Below are 15200 nucleotides of genomic sequence, written 5' to 3'. Positions count from 1 at the left end.
CCAGTCAGGCTAACTGCCGGCTTTGTTTTGTTTCTTTGAACTCTGTGCTTGTTATATAGATTTCCACCTAGACATACTGGTCTCTATAAGTGGATTCTATGTACACACTGTCAGTTATACCCAGTCCACTGCACCTCATCCACTTTCTCTTCTTACTCTCTGAGTTGTCTTAACTATATGTATGTTTATCTTGCTGGCTTTGCTGGCTCAGGGCTCTCTTGTGTGCATACAGCAATCTCCTCTCCACCTTCTTCACATAAATTGACTACAATTGGGAACACCGGTGAGCCCATGGTGCCTTATTCTGTATTGTTTCAAGAGAGAAATTTGTAGAGCATTCCTGAAACAAAAGAAAACTTTACTGGGAACAGTAAACAATGTTCAGGTACAGAACAAAGTGCAAAGGAAAGACTCAAAACAGAACTCAAAAGTCAGCCAACGGGACAGACTAAATTATAACCCTGGCTGTCTTGTTGCAAAAACAACAGACAGAGCAACAGCTCTGAGCTCCAAAAGTAAGAACACAATATGTGGCAAAAACTGACACCACCCTTGGGTACAGAGAAGGGAAGTGTATAATCACATTAACAGGTGTTTCTGAAGATTAAACAGGCTCAGTCACTGGCTGAGAATCTCCCCCTGCCACCAAATAATTCCAGTTGGTGCAAACTAGGTTCAGTACCTTGGACAGCTCCCGTGGTGCTGACAGCAGCAGGATCCTGCTGAGGCTGCTGTTACATGTTGTCCTCACAGGAACCAGTCACCAAGTTTCCATTTCATGTCTAAAGTCAGGATAGTTTTAAAGTTATTTTTTTGGGGCACTTTTCCCCTTTATGTTAGCTGCAGTAAGAGAGAGACAGGAAAGCCAGGGCAAGAGAGAGGGTGGATGACATGCAGAAAAGGGGCTCAGGCCGGACTCAAACCTGGGCCCCTGAAGCTAGGACCAAGCCTTAATGGTATGTGCTCCACCAGGTGAGCAACCTTGGTGTTAAGATGACTGTTATTTATCTAGTTGCTGTTATGTTGAAGCACTCGGATCTTACTTGAGTAAAAGTCGCAATAAAACAGTGTAGAAATACTTTGTCAAGCACTCAAAATTTTACTTGAGTGAAAGTACAAAAGTACTTAAGTAATATACTTAAAGTAATAAAAAAAAATAACTGATTATGCAGAATGACCCATATATATATATATATATATATATACTGTATTATATACTGTATATTATACTATTAATTATACAATATATACAATTATATCATAATTATTGATGCATTGATGTATGTAACATTTAAATGTTGTAGCTGATGATGGTGGTGCTAATTTTTAACTATTTGATATACTTACAGGGTATCTATATATTAAAGCGTAGTCACTGGGTCTGACTGACTGATCAGTTGAATTCTTGCCTTAAGGTCTATTTAGCAAGAGAAACCTGGAGAAAATAAATTACAAACACTGAATCTCAGCCAGTGCAGAGCATGAACAGCAATAAGACTTTCCAGCCTCTGTGGAAAACAACCTGGGTTCGCTGCTGTGTGTTGAGTCATTTCAGGCTGTTCACGGTCAACCCATTTTAAAAACTATTTTCTGTTTATCAGCTGGCTTGAATGAAACACACAGACAGACACAGACACACAGTTGCCGAGGGGAAAAAGGAAGACAGTGTCAGTGATAGTCTACAAAGCTTTCTTTCTTTCTTCTCCCTTTTGTTCACATTTCTCCTTCAACCATGGTTTTATATCCCCCTCTGTCTCTATCTGCCCTTCTCTCTTCCTTTTTTCTCCCCCATTACTGTCACTGCCACTCTCTCCCCCTGCCTCACATTTCCTGTCCCTCACTTAGCAGAGTGAAGAGCGACAACTCCACTACCTTGACATTCCCTCAGGGGCCCTGAGGGAAAATAAGAAGTGATGTTGGCCTAATGCTGGCCTAGTCTCAGAAAGTTTCCTCTCAAAATACAAATCTATCAGTTATTACTGAATCCCCACTGTGGCCATGACAGAAAATTCAATGACTTTTCAGAGCCTACTACCTAAAAGTATTAATTTCATGTTGTGTTAAAGTAATATGTAACTTTTCAACATTAAAAATGTCTAAAAATGACTCCACCTGTGTTATATATTTTTTTAACTTGTGTACTTGCATTATCCTAAATGTTCCAGCAATTCTCAAACCTAGAGAAATCATTTTAATGTTGGTAATAGTCCGTTTCACTTGGTCACCTGTCAATGATGTCATATCCCCTATGCGCATGCTGTGTTGTTGAGGTTGCCTGCCAGAGGCTCAAAATCTACTTTTATCCAGTTTTAAGCCACATTTTTAAGATAAGATTTTTTTACACACCTTGGTTGTTTCGGCAGCTCAGCTCCAAGTTGCTCCGAGACGTCTTGTGTCTGCCGAAGAGCCTTGGTGAATCACAAATTTTTGTGTGGGAACAATGCATCCCAGGATCATTTGAAGAATTTCCTTATTCTCCTGTGGCATTATCACGTTTTCTAACCTTCCCTGTCTTGGATACAATTTCCATAATGTTCCATAAAGTCAATGACAAGTTGATGCCCTGTTAATACTTAAAGGTGCCGTGGGACGAGCCTGTATTTAATTAATGTGCTATCCTGAGGGGTCTTTGGCAGCACCGGAGGCCTTGCCACAGGGCAGTTTATGTCACACCGGATTATAACTGGTGTACCTTAAACCGTTTTCTGACATGATCATAAAAAGGCTGGCCTTGGACATGCATGATTAGATTTAGTTTAACATCCCACAGGACCCAGAAGCAAACAGAAGCTGCCTTTGGAACGTGCCTGACTGCAATTAGTGACCATAAAGTTTATACTTGCTGGGGTCATACAGAGGCTGTGCTACCACAGGCCTGAATAAAGCCGGTTTAATATCCAGCGGGGTCATTCTGAGGGGGTTGGGGTCTATACCATCCAGGGACATGCCTGCATATACTTGGGGGTAATACCAATAGGGAGGGTCATTCAGGGGTTTTTACTGTGCAGAGGCTGTCCTGAGCTGCCTTTGGGATCTACCAGGCTCTCATTGATGTAACATCCCTCATAAGGGGCCCACTGTGGAGCAAAAAAAAAAAAGAAGCAGAGAAAGAAAGAGACAGCTTGATATGGAAAAAGTATTTATACTTTCTCTGCATTTTCATTTCACTCCTTTTCTCCGTCCAACAGCTAAAGGTCTGGTCTCAGGGGCTCTATAGGTGCAGGGATCAGCTTTTTCATATCAGTAAAGTTCTGACTATTAAAACTGATTAAAGTTATCACTGATCTATCATTGATAGGGGGGTGGCACTAGGGGCCTGCCCTCATTAGCAAGTTAAGGGGGTCCAGAGGAAAAAGGCTAGGAAGGAGAGAGGTTGAAGGAAACGGAGGAAGAGGAGGAGTCAGAGAGAAATCAAGGAGAGTGAGAAACCTGTGAAATGAACAGAAAGGATGAGAGACGGCGGTGTGTGAATTTCGCGTAACTGAAGTGTGCTTGATAGCAGTGGTTACATGCATGTCTGTTTCTGTTTTTCTGTTTTTACAGGCCCAAGGCATTATTCTTTTAGATGCCCTTTTTAGTTAAAATAACTTGCTGTATAAAGCATTGTATTTAATACCTGTTAAATTATACAGAATATAAACATGGTGACATGAAAATATCTCAGCTGCAGACTGAAAACTGTTGTCATTTTAGCTGTGGAACTGGATCTGAAAAATCACTGTTATAGTTATATATAGTCATGGTTACCACACTGAGCCTCAGAGAGCACACCAAGCTGAGCTGCATTTTTGGATTCTCTCCCAGAGAAAACATCCAAATTCACCAATCAATAAGAGCTCCATTTTTCTAAGGTCAAAATAAACAAGTTTGAGTTTTATTGATAAGAGAGGCGTGGTAGAAATATGGAATAAAATCTCCTTGTCCCTCAATCCAGGCTAGAGTGAGATTTGAAAAACTCAGAATTAGAGAGGGAATAACACCCATAGCTCAACGAAGAAAACTGTTCTAGAAAGTATTAACTGCAACTCTGCCAAATGTGATGCAAAGCAAATGATGCACAACAATGCCACATCCATTTTAGTCAGAGCAGCACTAGGCAGCCTCTCCATGTTAGTCATTTGGAGAGCCAAGTGTGCAAAATAGCTTTTCTGCTTCCTGACAGGTAATCTGACTGAAAATCTCTTAATTTCCATCCCTAATGGCTCCCTGCACACGGCACGCTAACACATTAAAACAAGGCTTCGCACTCTCTCTTGCAGGATCTTCCTGCCTCTGTCGTTCCTCCACTGCCCACTGGTTGCCTCCACTGAGTTTCCCTCCTGTGTAGATGAACTGAACTGAATACCCGTCTACCCAGCTGCCTCTCATCAGCAGGTATAAGTATGTGTTTATAGATGGCATTTCACAGCCACAACGGAGTCCCCCCTGAGTCACATTTATTCATTACTGACAAGTCATGTAACCGGCTGCAAGAGGACAAGATTTATCTTCTTATAGAAAAGCAGAAGTGTGAATAATACAGTTAATGACGGCTGAATTCCTTATAGTTGCTTTACTTTCAGGATCCTGGTATTGTGCATGCTGACTCAGTGTCACATTTTCATTATTAGATATCACTAATGTGTTTTTTCGCTGCCATGACAAGTCTAAATGTCTGCTGTGAAAAAGCCCAATAGTCCCCTTTAGTCCCTTTAGAGAAAAAGAAAGGGGGAAAAAAAAAAAATTCCCTTTAATAATGAATAGAAGAATTTTTAAGACTAAATTTAATTTAGAAACGTACATGCACATCCCAGCCAAAAGAAAGGGCATGTGCTGGTCCAAAAACGAGGGAACATTAAAAAATGAATAAACGGCCCGCACACTGCAGGGATCCAATTTTCACTTATTTATTGCACCAATAAAATAATACATAAAATAAAATTGGTGCAATAAATAAGTGAAAATTGGAGCCCTGCAGTGTGCGAGACGTTTGTTCATCTTTTTATGAATGAAATCGGAAAATTGTGACAATGTCAATTAGTTATTAGAGGGCATTTGCAAGCTTCGCCACTGATTACAGACTAACATGTTGTTGTCAACCACGTAATCTATAACATGTTATAGCAAGGTTATTTAATGCTTTTCCAAATGAAAAATTTGTTATTCTATAGTCATGATGGTGTCTTTCTTATCTCAAGGCACCGGTGCCAACTTTGTTAGTCAAGGCACTGTTGGTGGTTTTAGAGCAGATTTCAGAAATGTGATGTAAAATGCTGCAGAGAAAACTCAAAACTCAGTCAACTAAGGGTCATAATGATAGTCTTGAATCAGATGATGGATTACACACCCATATTCTCTTAATTAATGAGCAGGTTTCAAAGGCTGTCCACATAATTAGTTTTCCAAAGCCTCAGGTTTAGAGCCTATGCTGAAACTGTGACTTATTAGTTATACATGACTGCCACCTTGTGGCAACATGTGATATCCCTCAAAAATGGATGTGCGCCTATTAGTAGAAATAGTATTTTTGTTATTCCTTTTCTGTGTCAAACACAAAAATTAAATTCAAGTCAAATTCACTGAGGGAAGTAACAGGCCAAAAAGCTATTGACTTTGACTGTGAAAACCAAACCTAAAAGGCCTAAAATTGTTCATAAATTTGGAAGCAGCTTACCTTTTCTTGATTTTGTACAAAATTTTATTTGTCGAAATAAAGGTTTACACAGCTTCTCCCTCTCTCATCTGCTTTCCCTCATGACTGAAGGCTATACATGATTAATGTCCAATCAATACCTCACTGGCCGTCAATGTCAGTGCCTGGAGTCTTTTGTGATCTTTTGTATTTTTTTTTTTTAAAAGGGTCAAATTTAAAGACAGTGAATAGCAGCAGAAGCAGCTGCCAGCAGGTTCGCGTTTAATATTTTTGGTGCAGGTATCTTCCTTCAAAGCCTGTATTGATTGAATGTTGCTTCCCAGCCTCTGGGCCAAAACACCAACATACTCAAAACTGGATCAAACTGGGTAGTCCGTAGTAATATGTGAGTGTGTGCATGTTCACAGTGTGTATGTGTAATGTCAATTAACTGCATCTATTTTTGAACAACTTGGTGTCTTTACTTTCCTCTTGTTGCCTCTCTTCTTCAGATTTCAAAGTTCGTATTCTCAAATTTTACTCTCATTCATCCTCTCCTCCTCTTTACTTTCCACAAAACACTCCCAAAGGAAAGAAGAACTATTCCTGTCACACCTCTACCTTAGAGACAGGGAAAAAAAGACAGTGAGGGGCAGAGGAATAGAGGGATAAGGGACTGAAGGAGAGACGGGGCAGAGAAAGAGAAAGGCACATGGGAGGAGAGTAAAGAGGGAGAACCGGCAGATAGTCGGAGAGCAGATTCCCTCCCCTGAGAACTAATTATACCATTACCACAGAGCTCAGTACAAGGCCATTTTAAAAAAACTAATGTTGTATCTCTTTCCTCCCACATTTTCTCAGCATCTGCTGATAAAACACACACAGCTTCTCCACATACAACGAATGTGGAGCACAGATTTTAAAGGCTCACATTTTTGGCCCATCGTCTTATAAAAATGCCTGTGTGTGCAAATTTACAGCAGGATATTTCTGTATAGGAACATTATTGTAACCATCTCTATGTTTTTCTTGTAGAACGAGGCACAGTGTCTGTATTCTGTAAGTGAAATGGGTATCTACTACTGTGCTGTGTACCCATAGTTCTTAGCTGTACTGTATGTGGTCTACCAAGACCTCACTGAAACTCTAAGTATCAAACTGAGGCTAGTCTGAAAACTGTCAGAAAATACAGCTTCCCAATCGGGGTGAACATGGTCTGTAGCTCCCACTTGCCATTTACAGTTTATTGCAATAACCCACAGTTCACAGTTCAGCTGATGTGATGATGCAGCAGACTGTCATAGTGGAATTTTTTTTAAAGATAAAAAAATTGAAGATGTGCTCACCTCTGCGTGTGAACATGTGGGCTCAGTGTTCATCTCATGCTACACACACCTGTTGCCAACTGCATAAACAGACCTTCTTTCCTCCTTAGCTGTTTCCTTATGTGTCTCATCATGTCCTTGACCTGGTTAATAAGTCCAGACTCGCTCCTTATCTGACAGTGAGACAACATTTTGCCGCTGTTTTGCCTTTTGATGTCACCAGTGCCTGGTCTGACCAATCTGAACCACAAGGGCCAGATTGGAGCCAGTTAAAGTAACTCTGAAACTAAAGGTTGATTTTGGCAGTGGAGTCAAACACGACCTCTAAAGGAATAAGACATAAACTGTGTCAAGTGTGTGTATTTTTACTATTTATAAAAGTCTTCCTTATAAAAAAGTATTCCTTTGTATAACATTAGATTGGTAATTTTTAGAATGCTGTTTAGAAAAAATCATGAAGAAACAGGGCAAATATAGATATGAGAGTAACATATTGACCTACATATGATTTAAAAGTCCCATATTGTATAAAGGTAGATGTCCATGTCTTTTTTTTTATTATAAAGCAGGTCTAGATTCTATATTAATACTGAGTAAGTATCAAAGCGTTCAGTCCACAGAGAAATACACACAGCCTGTATTCAGACACTGAGCCTTAAAACAAGCCGTCAAGACTTCTGTAGCTTTTTGATGTCACAACAAAACTCTCAGCCATCCCTCAAGTCCCGCCCACCTGGACCCACCATCCAGCCTTGCAGGATTTGGTTTCTCTGAGTGTTTACCTGAAAACTGCTATATTTTTATTCGATCACTCTGAGATGGTTTTTGGTTCTTAAAACCACAAATATATCTTCATATAGAATAAAACACAGGAAAAGTGTAAAATATGCTACCTCTAAAGATTAATTTGTCATGTCTTGATAACAACTAAACCATCTTATGACAACTGAACAACTCCACCCTGTAAGGACATATAGAATCTTCTGAGTGTACACTCCTGTACTGTGACAGATAAGAAAATCATTGCGGGAGCAAAGGATAGTGTGTGGATTCTCCATAGTGCCATACAAAAATATAGACCATAAAGCTTAGACTCTGATCCGTAATGAATACTGAAAAGATTGAATTCCAAACAAGCTCACAGATTTAAAAGTTTATGTTCACATCAAGAAGTATCTGTGCATGTTTGAAATACATCTACATGTTTGCCACACATAAATAAGCCTATAAAGCCTCCAGTTAGGGCTGTAGCTAATGATTAATTATACAGCGCAACAACAAAGCCACTGGCAGAGCCCAGCAGGTGGCTGAACAACCAATAAAAGTGGAGAAATTCACAAGCATTCGAAGCCCTCCTATGGTTCTGTGCCTATAGACAGCAGCTATAACAACAGTATCCAGTCAAACATGGTACAGCACACATTACGACCACCAAAACCTCAACAACTCCACAGCAAGTAAAGAGACAGACAGAGACAAAAGGGCTTATCTAACTCACGGCTTTAATGCCCATTCAGTCCTGGCGTCCAGGTTTGTCGCCTGTTGTCACAGCTGAAAAAGCACAAGTGTATTCATTAAGACAGATAACACACACTTTCATTTAGATGTGCCAGTGTGGCGCTGTGTATGCTGATTCAATGAAATGGCTTATTGTGCATTTGAATAGAAAAGATTACATTATTACAATATTATCATCAACATCCTTAATTTCATTAGCTACACCTGAGCTTTCCCTGCCATGGCAAGTCAAAATGCCAAGAGAAAGACCCATAGGCATATGCGACGAAGTAAGTTTTTGTGAGGTCACAGTGACCTTGACCTTTGACCACCAAAATTGAATCAGTTCATCCTTGAGTCCAAGTGAACAGTTGTACCCAATTTGAAGAAATTCCCGGAAATATTGCATTCACACGGTCAAAACCGCGTTTTGTGAGGTCACCGTGACCTTGACCTTTGACCGCCAAAATCAAATCAGAACATACTTGAATCCAGCTGAATGTTTGTTCCGTCGAGGCGTTGCTGAGATATTGTGTCCACGAGGATGGGACGGATGGGCGGACAGACAACCCAGTATGACAGTATGGAGGCATAAAAATGAGTGAAACGCACCTGGAACTGGAGGCACATTATGGGTCATTAAAGTATTTGGAGGTCAGAGACTAACCTTATGTTTCTCTATCTTGAGTTTGAAAACCGAATGACCATGTAACTAAATATTATTTTTTATTCTTTGCCTTTATTGAAACATACATGCGATACCACAGAATGAGTATAAGTCAGAGACTTTGTATAGATGTAACACTCCCAGTCTCCTCCTATGTGACATCATCACTCCCATGACCACACTGAACCCGACCTTCATCCATGCATCTATCCTTGGTCTGGTCATGATGACAGGGAGGCCTCACAGTAGTCTCTTGATTGTTGTTGCTGTTTTCGTTGCCACAATCAATGTTGTTTTGCTTCTTTGCCTTCCGGCATATGATACGACGGCACATAATCAGTATCAGCGAGACAACCAAAAGCGCCAAGGTGATCGCAGCTGCCTTCAGTCTACTAACAAGAGTGTTAGTGTCTTGAACCAGGACGAGGTACCGGACCACAGTCTCCCGGTGCACTTTTCCCTTCACTGTTTCCAACGTTTCACATGTATAAAGCCCTGCATCAGAATAGGAAGGTCTGATGATGAGACCTTGGCTGAGCACAGTGTGTCGGGGACCCGGAGGAAGGATGTTGTCAGAGAAGCGCCAGCTGATTAGGAGGTTGGTGCTAGGGGAACATCGGAGGAACTGTGCAATCCCAACAGTTATGTGGACAATGGCAGGTTTCTTTTTCACTGAAGAGGAGATCGAGAATGAATGGTGAATGTCTGAAATATACTACTACTATTTTGTTAATGTAAATGTAACCAAAGATCTGCACGGAGATACAGTAAATGGGTAATATGCATGACCTATTTTTGTGCTAGCTTGTAATTTAAGAGCACATGGAAATCAACTTACAGCCAGAGGTCGGGCACATCGTGATGTCTCCATCACTGAGACTTTGAATCCTTCAAGAAGAAATACCTCTCTCAGATGGAAGCCCAAACCAAAGAACTTAAAAAAGCATGTTCTCGTAAGTAAAACATCATCAGGAGCTTTGACTCACATGGACCCAGTTGATGCGCCAACTACAGATGCACACTGGCCTCTGATCTTGTCCCAGCCACAGTAGGGGTCTCTGGAGAGGAGGCAGTCGTTGCAGGAAGTGTAGCGGCTGCAGTCCCTTACATCAACCTGAACAGCAATGTTACTGGTGCCGCTGTATAGCTGGCCCTACAGAAATACAACACAGTTTAGAGCTGTCGCCCTGCAAGGCATTTCACCGCCTTGGCTTTGCATTATGAAAACAACACTAGTAAAATGGGCCTTACTGTTTTTGAGGCGAGCTGGAGGAAGTCGACGGGCTGCGGAGTGCGAAACAGCTGCAGCTCCTCGATGACGTGGACGTCCTCGCCGTCAAACCTCACCGCCTTCTGCAGCCAACCAGAGTCTGAGGGAGAGAAGCATGACTCAACTGGGAGTTCATCTGTCAATATATCTCCCGTGATATTTGCGTGTAGCTGCATACCTGTGCCGATGAGCATAACCTGATGCTGTCGTCCATCCAGTGACGTGACTTGGTCCACGATAATTTTAGAAAAGCGTGTCCCTGTCTGGACCAGCAGAGGCTTGCCAGTCATCGGTGTAACCACCCCCTCCATCAGAGGATGGTTCTTTACGAACAGCAGGGTTTTGTCGGAGAGGTCGAGAGAGGTCGTCACACCATTGGCCCGCATTTCATCGTTAATGCACTATGGAAATAAAACAGTTGGATTATAAAGGTGTCACAATGAAAGGACCCTATTAATGATTAGATTTCACTCCATCTTGTATTGACACTTACTGAACCAGGGTGGGGGAATGGCTCCTCTCCTGTGTATGTGTCCCAACGACCACTCTCCCTCTCAGTCAGAAACCTCCCACTAAACACCTGAGTGATGTCTGACAGCTTGTAGGCACAGACGGCGGACTTGCTGCATCCACCTGAGGACTCCCTGTGACGGATACAGAGAAGATTTCCTGTTATTCTCTATCCCCCATGGTATGTATAACGTATTTGCACTGTATGTTATAATACTAATCAGCTACTACCTACTGCGGAAACAGGCAACTTACGAGCCGGAGGTGAGCGTGGCGTAGAAGACGCTCTCGTTATTTAGGTCTCGGAGAAGGAAGACATCCTGAACAAGAGTAGGTAAGCCTCCATCGCCAAACTGACAATCCAAGCGGGCCTTCAAGAAAGAAGTCCACCTTTTCTGCAGAGTCCTTTCACCCCCCAGGTCACTCTAAAACAACACACACATTCAATTACAAGCTACTGCATATGACGTCAGCAGGTGCAGGCGTGTGTGAGATTGCACACCTTGCACACACGGGCGATCCTTGATACTCGGATGTTGTCATGACGTTCCTCCACAGCGCTCTCTGTAAAGAACAAGAAAACATTGTCGTCTTCACCGCTGTCGCTGTTTTTACTGGTTTCAACGAGGCTTATGGAAATCATCGTAGGCTCTGTAACAAACCATTAGCAACAGGAGATCACATGAAGATTTGAAACAATACACTGAAGCATGTGGCGTAATGAAAAGATTATGATCGTCTGTCTCAGCAGCTCACCGTTGAACCAGGAACGTTTCATTTCAGTCTTGAGAGGGTTCAGTCCGTGGCGCTGAAACAGCACTTCTGTGCCTAGAAAGTTGGAGGAAACGGCCGAGTACAAAGTGTTTCCTGTCAAGCAGAGAGGAAACAGTGGTGTGTCGTTAGTGCTGTTAAACCACGGACCAAGCTCAGTGGACAGAAAGATGTTTATCTGAGGAGAGCAGCTGTGGCAAAAGAGAAAGGAAATGTTGAGAAATTGTAGAATCTGTGAACAGTCGTTAACTCACCATCCATAAGAGAAGCAAAGCGCTCGTAAGGGTCAAAAGGAACTTTTCCCTTTCCCACCTGCTTCTTTCCTTCCAGGGAGAGTTTTCCATTTTTGAAAATCTGTTGAAGGGTATTTTTTTTTTTTACAGGAAGGAATAGTTCAGCATTTTGGAAAATACACTCTCTTGCCAAGGGATAGATAAGAAGATCGATGCCACTCATATGCTTGTATGGGAAATATAAAGCTACAGCAATGAGATGGTTAGCTTAGCTTAGTTTGAAGACTAGCGACATATTTACCGTACAGACATGAGAGTGTTAATAGGTGTAAAAGCATATTTTATTTAAAATGATAAACTATTCCTTTAAATTCTTGAATACTTCCCACCATTTAAAGCTACACAATTATATAAAAAAACATCAACAACAACAGTATTTCACATAGTTTCTGTACCCTCTGCTTCCAGCTATTCAATGAAGCTCTAATATACTTAGACAAAAAGAAAAATTCAATAATTGATTTGTTAATTCAATCTTTTTCTCATTTTTAATATTTACATCAGTTGGTTCTAGTATCCCCTTGTCTCACCCTGGATACTAACTGAAACACACACAGCAACATAAGACAGCAGCTGCATTTGGTTGCTGTGGAAACTTGGGAAATAAAGTCACTTACTACGTGGTCACATGCAGGGTTGAAAGCGTTCGTCCCACACACAAGCATTTTACCATCTTTCATTGTGTGTAGCGTCCGGATGAAGTTATCACAATCCTGTAAGAAGAGCAAATGTAATGAGTTACACTGGATGAAATGTTAGATTCTGATGACACTCACTGATTATTCACTTCTTACTGTACCTTCATGTCCTTGCCTTTCATTTGACAAAGGGCTTTGTCTGCTGAGCTGACCGACCATTTGGCCTAGAAGAAAAGGGAATTAGTGATGACAGAGAAGCCCCTTATATATAATAATAAACTTTATATAACACTTTACTTAACTTTTCTTGGGTTTATACTGTTCAGAAATGTAAAGGGTGCTTTGTAGTACTAGAAAATAGCTTAATAAATAACCATTTTAAGAAAATACAAAACAGCTTTTAAGAATGACTATGTTGCTTTCCTCTTATTGCAACAGGTTGTCTTTGTTTTCTTTGTTATGTAGAGCGCCGTATATTTCTTACATGCTACATTACATTTCCCAGGGCTATTTGTTTCACTTGGTCTTGAGAGCTTTGAACTAACTTTACTTACTTAAATTTGAGGAGCCAGTCTGGGTTATTTGTTCTATGAGTAAACAAACCACAACTTCTTCATGTCATTTGTCATCGAGGTTCTGTAGGGAAACACTACTCTTAATGAAGGACTTTTTCTGTGGGTCGAGGTTGGACTAACACGGTTTTTGTGTTTCAGTATGTGAAACTCCAAGACTCCTTCCACTGTAAGTCACGATTACACTGGTCCTGAAAGAGTCAGGAAGCAGCAGCTCCGTCAGTCCTAAATGTCTTACCTCACTGGTCTTCTTGGTGATGTCATCCAAGCTGAGAGTGAGCACTTTCCCCCTGGCTCCGATGACAAGCTGACCAATGTCGTCTCTCATCATCAAAGATCTCAAACCGCCAAAGCCAGACTCTTCGAACTGCTTCACATTCATTTCTAAAGCAGACAAAGGACAGGAGGTTACTTTTCAAATCCATGTGTTTTAACACTGCTCTGTTGTTCATTGTCTTATTTTCATACAACATTGCCTGTATCATTTAAGCTGCACAAAGACTGTTTGGTTTTGTTGTTTTTTAATTACACTGAGTGTTCTTTATTCCTGCTGCATGTTGTAATTTGAACTATTCCTAAATGTGTTTGATTTGTTTCGCTATTATGTCATATAGGCAACGTTTTATCTATGTGGATTAATATGTACACTCAGTGTTAACAGCCGAGTTTGACTGTTGGTATGTAGTGTGTACAATCTACAGTCTATATGTAGTTAAATGTACATCATATTATCTGTATGTTGAGATTATGTGCAGTCTACAGTTCATATAATGATTCTGTGTCATTTCAGATGTGATGCCCGTCTCATGCTGATCTACGGCAGATGTCTTACCTTGAAAGGAAACACTCCTGCGGGGTTTGTTGCTTGTTTCAAAGCCTTCACTCATAATGAGGAGGAAATAAAAGAGCACCACTGAAGGTCTCATGATGTTCTGAATACCCCCCCAAAAAAACACACCAGTTTAGGCAAAAGTCAGACATCTTGCATATTGTTGATAAGGAAAACAAATGGTTTGTCCTATTATTGTATCTAAGTCTAATTTTCTCTCTTTTATGTTTTTTATTTTCTTACCTGTCGGCGATCTTGTTTCCTGAAAAGAAAACAGTGAATTATTTATTTATTTACCTTGTTTAATTTGATTTGAAATGCAGAGTCATGGTTTTGCTCCTGTAGGCTTTTTATACTATTTCATGAGGTCAGTGTCAGTCTAAGATGCGGCATCACAAGTACACAAGGATTTTGAGGGTTCTCTTCAGAACATATTTGCCCGATGACTTCTGATTCTGCAGTTTTTGGTTCAAGCCTGGTTCCATAGAAACGGATTTTATTGTCCACTTTTTTTCATCAGCTGACTGATTTGGGCACCTGTAGTTAATAATGGTTACTAGGCTACAATGGACTAAACATCAACTATTATGGGATACATGTGTGAGGCCCACATGTTGCTTTCAATTCAAATGATACTCAATGATACTGATACATTTTCAAGATAAACATTTTGGAAAGAAAACATAACTTAGGAAACTTAAGGGGGGGGGGTCAGAGCTGCCCAAGTTTTCAACAACTGCTACACTTGAAATTATTTTTAAACTGGACAGCAGCAACTAGGCAGTATGTGCATTTAATCATCAGTATGTTTCCAAATTGCCCATTAAACTCTGACTCTCACAAAACAAGAACACGGATATGCACACATGATTATCATAAATGAAAAATATTAAATGATCCATCACCAATGCCCAAATAATTTCCCACCTGAACTTGGGGGTTTTTAGATTAGAAGGGTCCTGTTTCTCATTGTTGCCATATGCAGCCGCCCTTCAGAAGTGTAGCACAAACACCTGGCCAAACACCTGGCCTCGTTTCCTGGTTAGGTGGTAACACATTTAAGATAGTCTGTAATCTCAGTATATCTCAGCCCTCTTTTCTCCACATACCACTATGTGAAGCTTAACTATGAGCTTTTACAACATTATACAACATAAAAGGACATAAAACAGAAAGAAATGGTAAATGATAATTGAGTCTAAGTTATTGAACCTTGG

The 15200-nt window shown here is 40.8% G+C and overlaps 1 protein-coding gene across 1 annotated transcript; it reads right to left on the bottom strand.

Moving 5' to 3' along the window:
* Positions 1 to 9152: 9152 nt before the first annotated feature.
* Positions 9153 to 14575, bottom strand: LOC111673717 (semaphorin-4E-like). Its single transcript, XM_023431560.2, has 14 exons — positions 13987 to 14575; positions 13393 to 13538; positions 12744 to 12806; positions 12562 to 12657; positions 11906 to 12005; positions 11637 to 11747; positions 11383 to 11531; positions 11136 to 11305; positions 10864 to 11014; positions 10549 to 10771; positions 10352 to 10470; positions 10087 to 10253; positions 9939 to 9988; positions 9153 to 9772 (listed from the first exon to the last, which is right to left on the bottom strand). Exons 1-14 carry the CDS (start codon positions 14078 to 14080, stop codon positions 9252 to 9254), a joined length of 2160 nt encoding a protein of 719 aa, XP_023287328.2. The 5' UTR covers positions 14081 to 14575; the 3' UTR covers positions 9153 to 9251.
* Between the last annotated feature and the right edge of the window lie 625 nt (positions 14576 to 15200).

The sequence above is a fragment of the Seriola lalandi genome, unplaced genomic scaffold (assembly GCF_002814215.2).
Source record: "Seriola lalandi dorsalis isolate HSWRI2012SDOR001 ecotype SW California unplaced genomic scaffold, Sedor1 jcf7180002054925, whole genome shotgun sequence".
NCBI lineage: Eukaryota > Metazoa > Chordata > Actinopteri > Carangiformes > Carangidae > Seriola > Seriola lalandi.
Note: the sequence above shows the minus strand (reverse complement) of the source record. Positions and strands in the feature narration are given on the sequence as shown.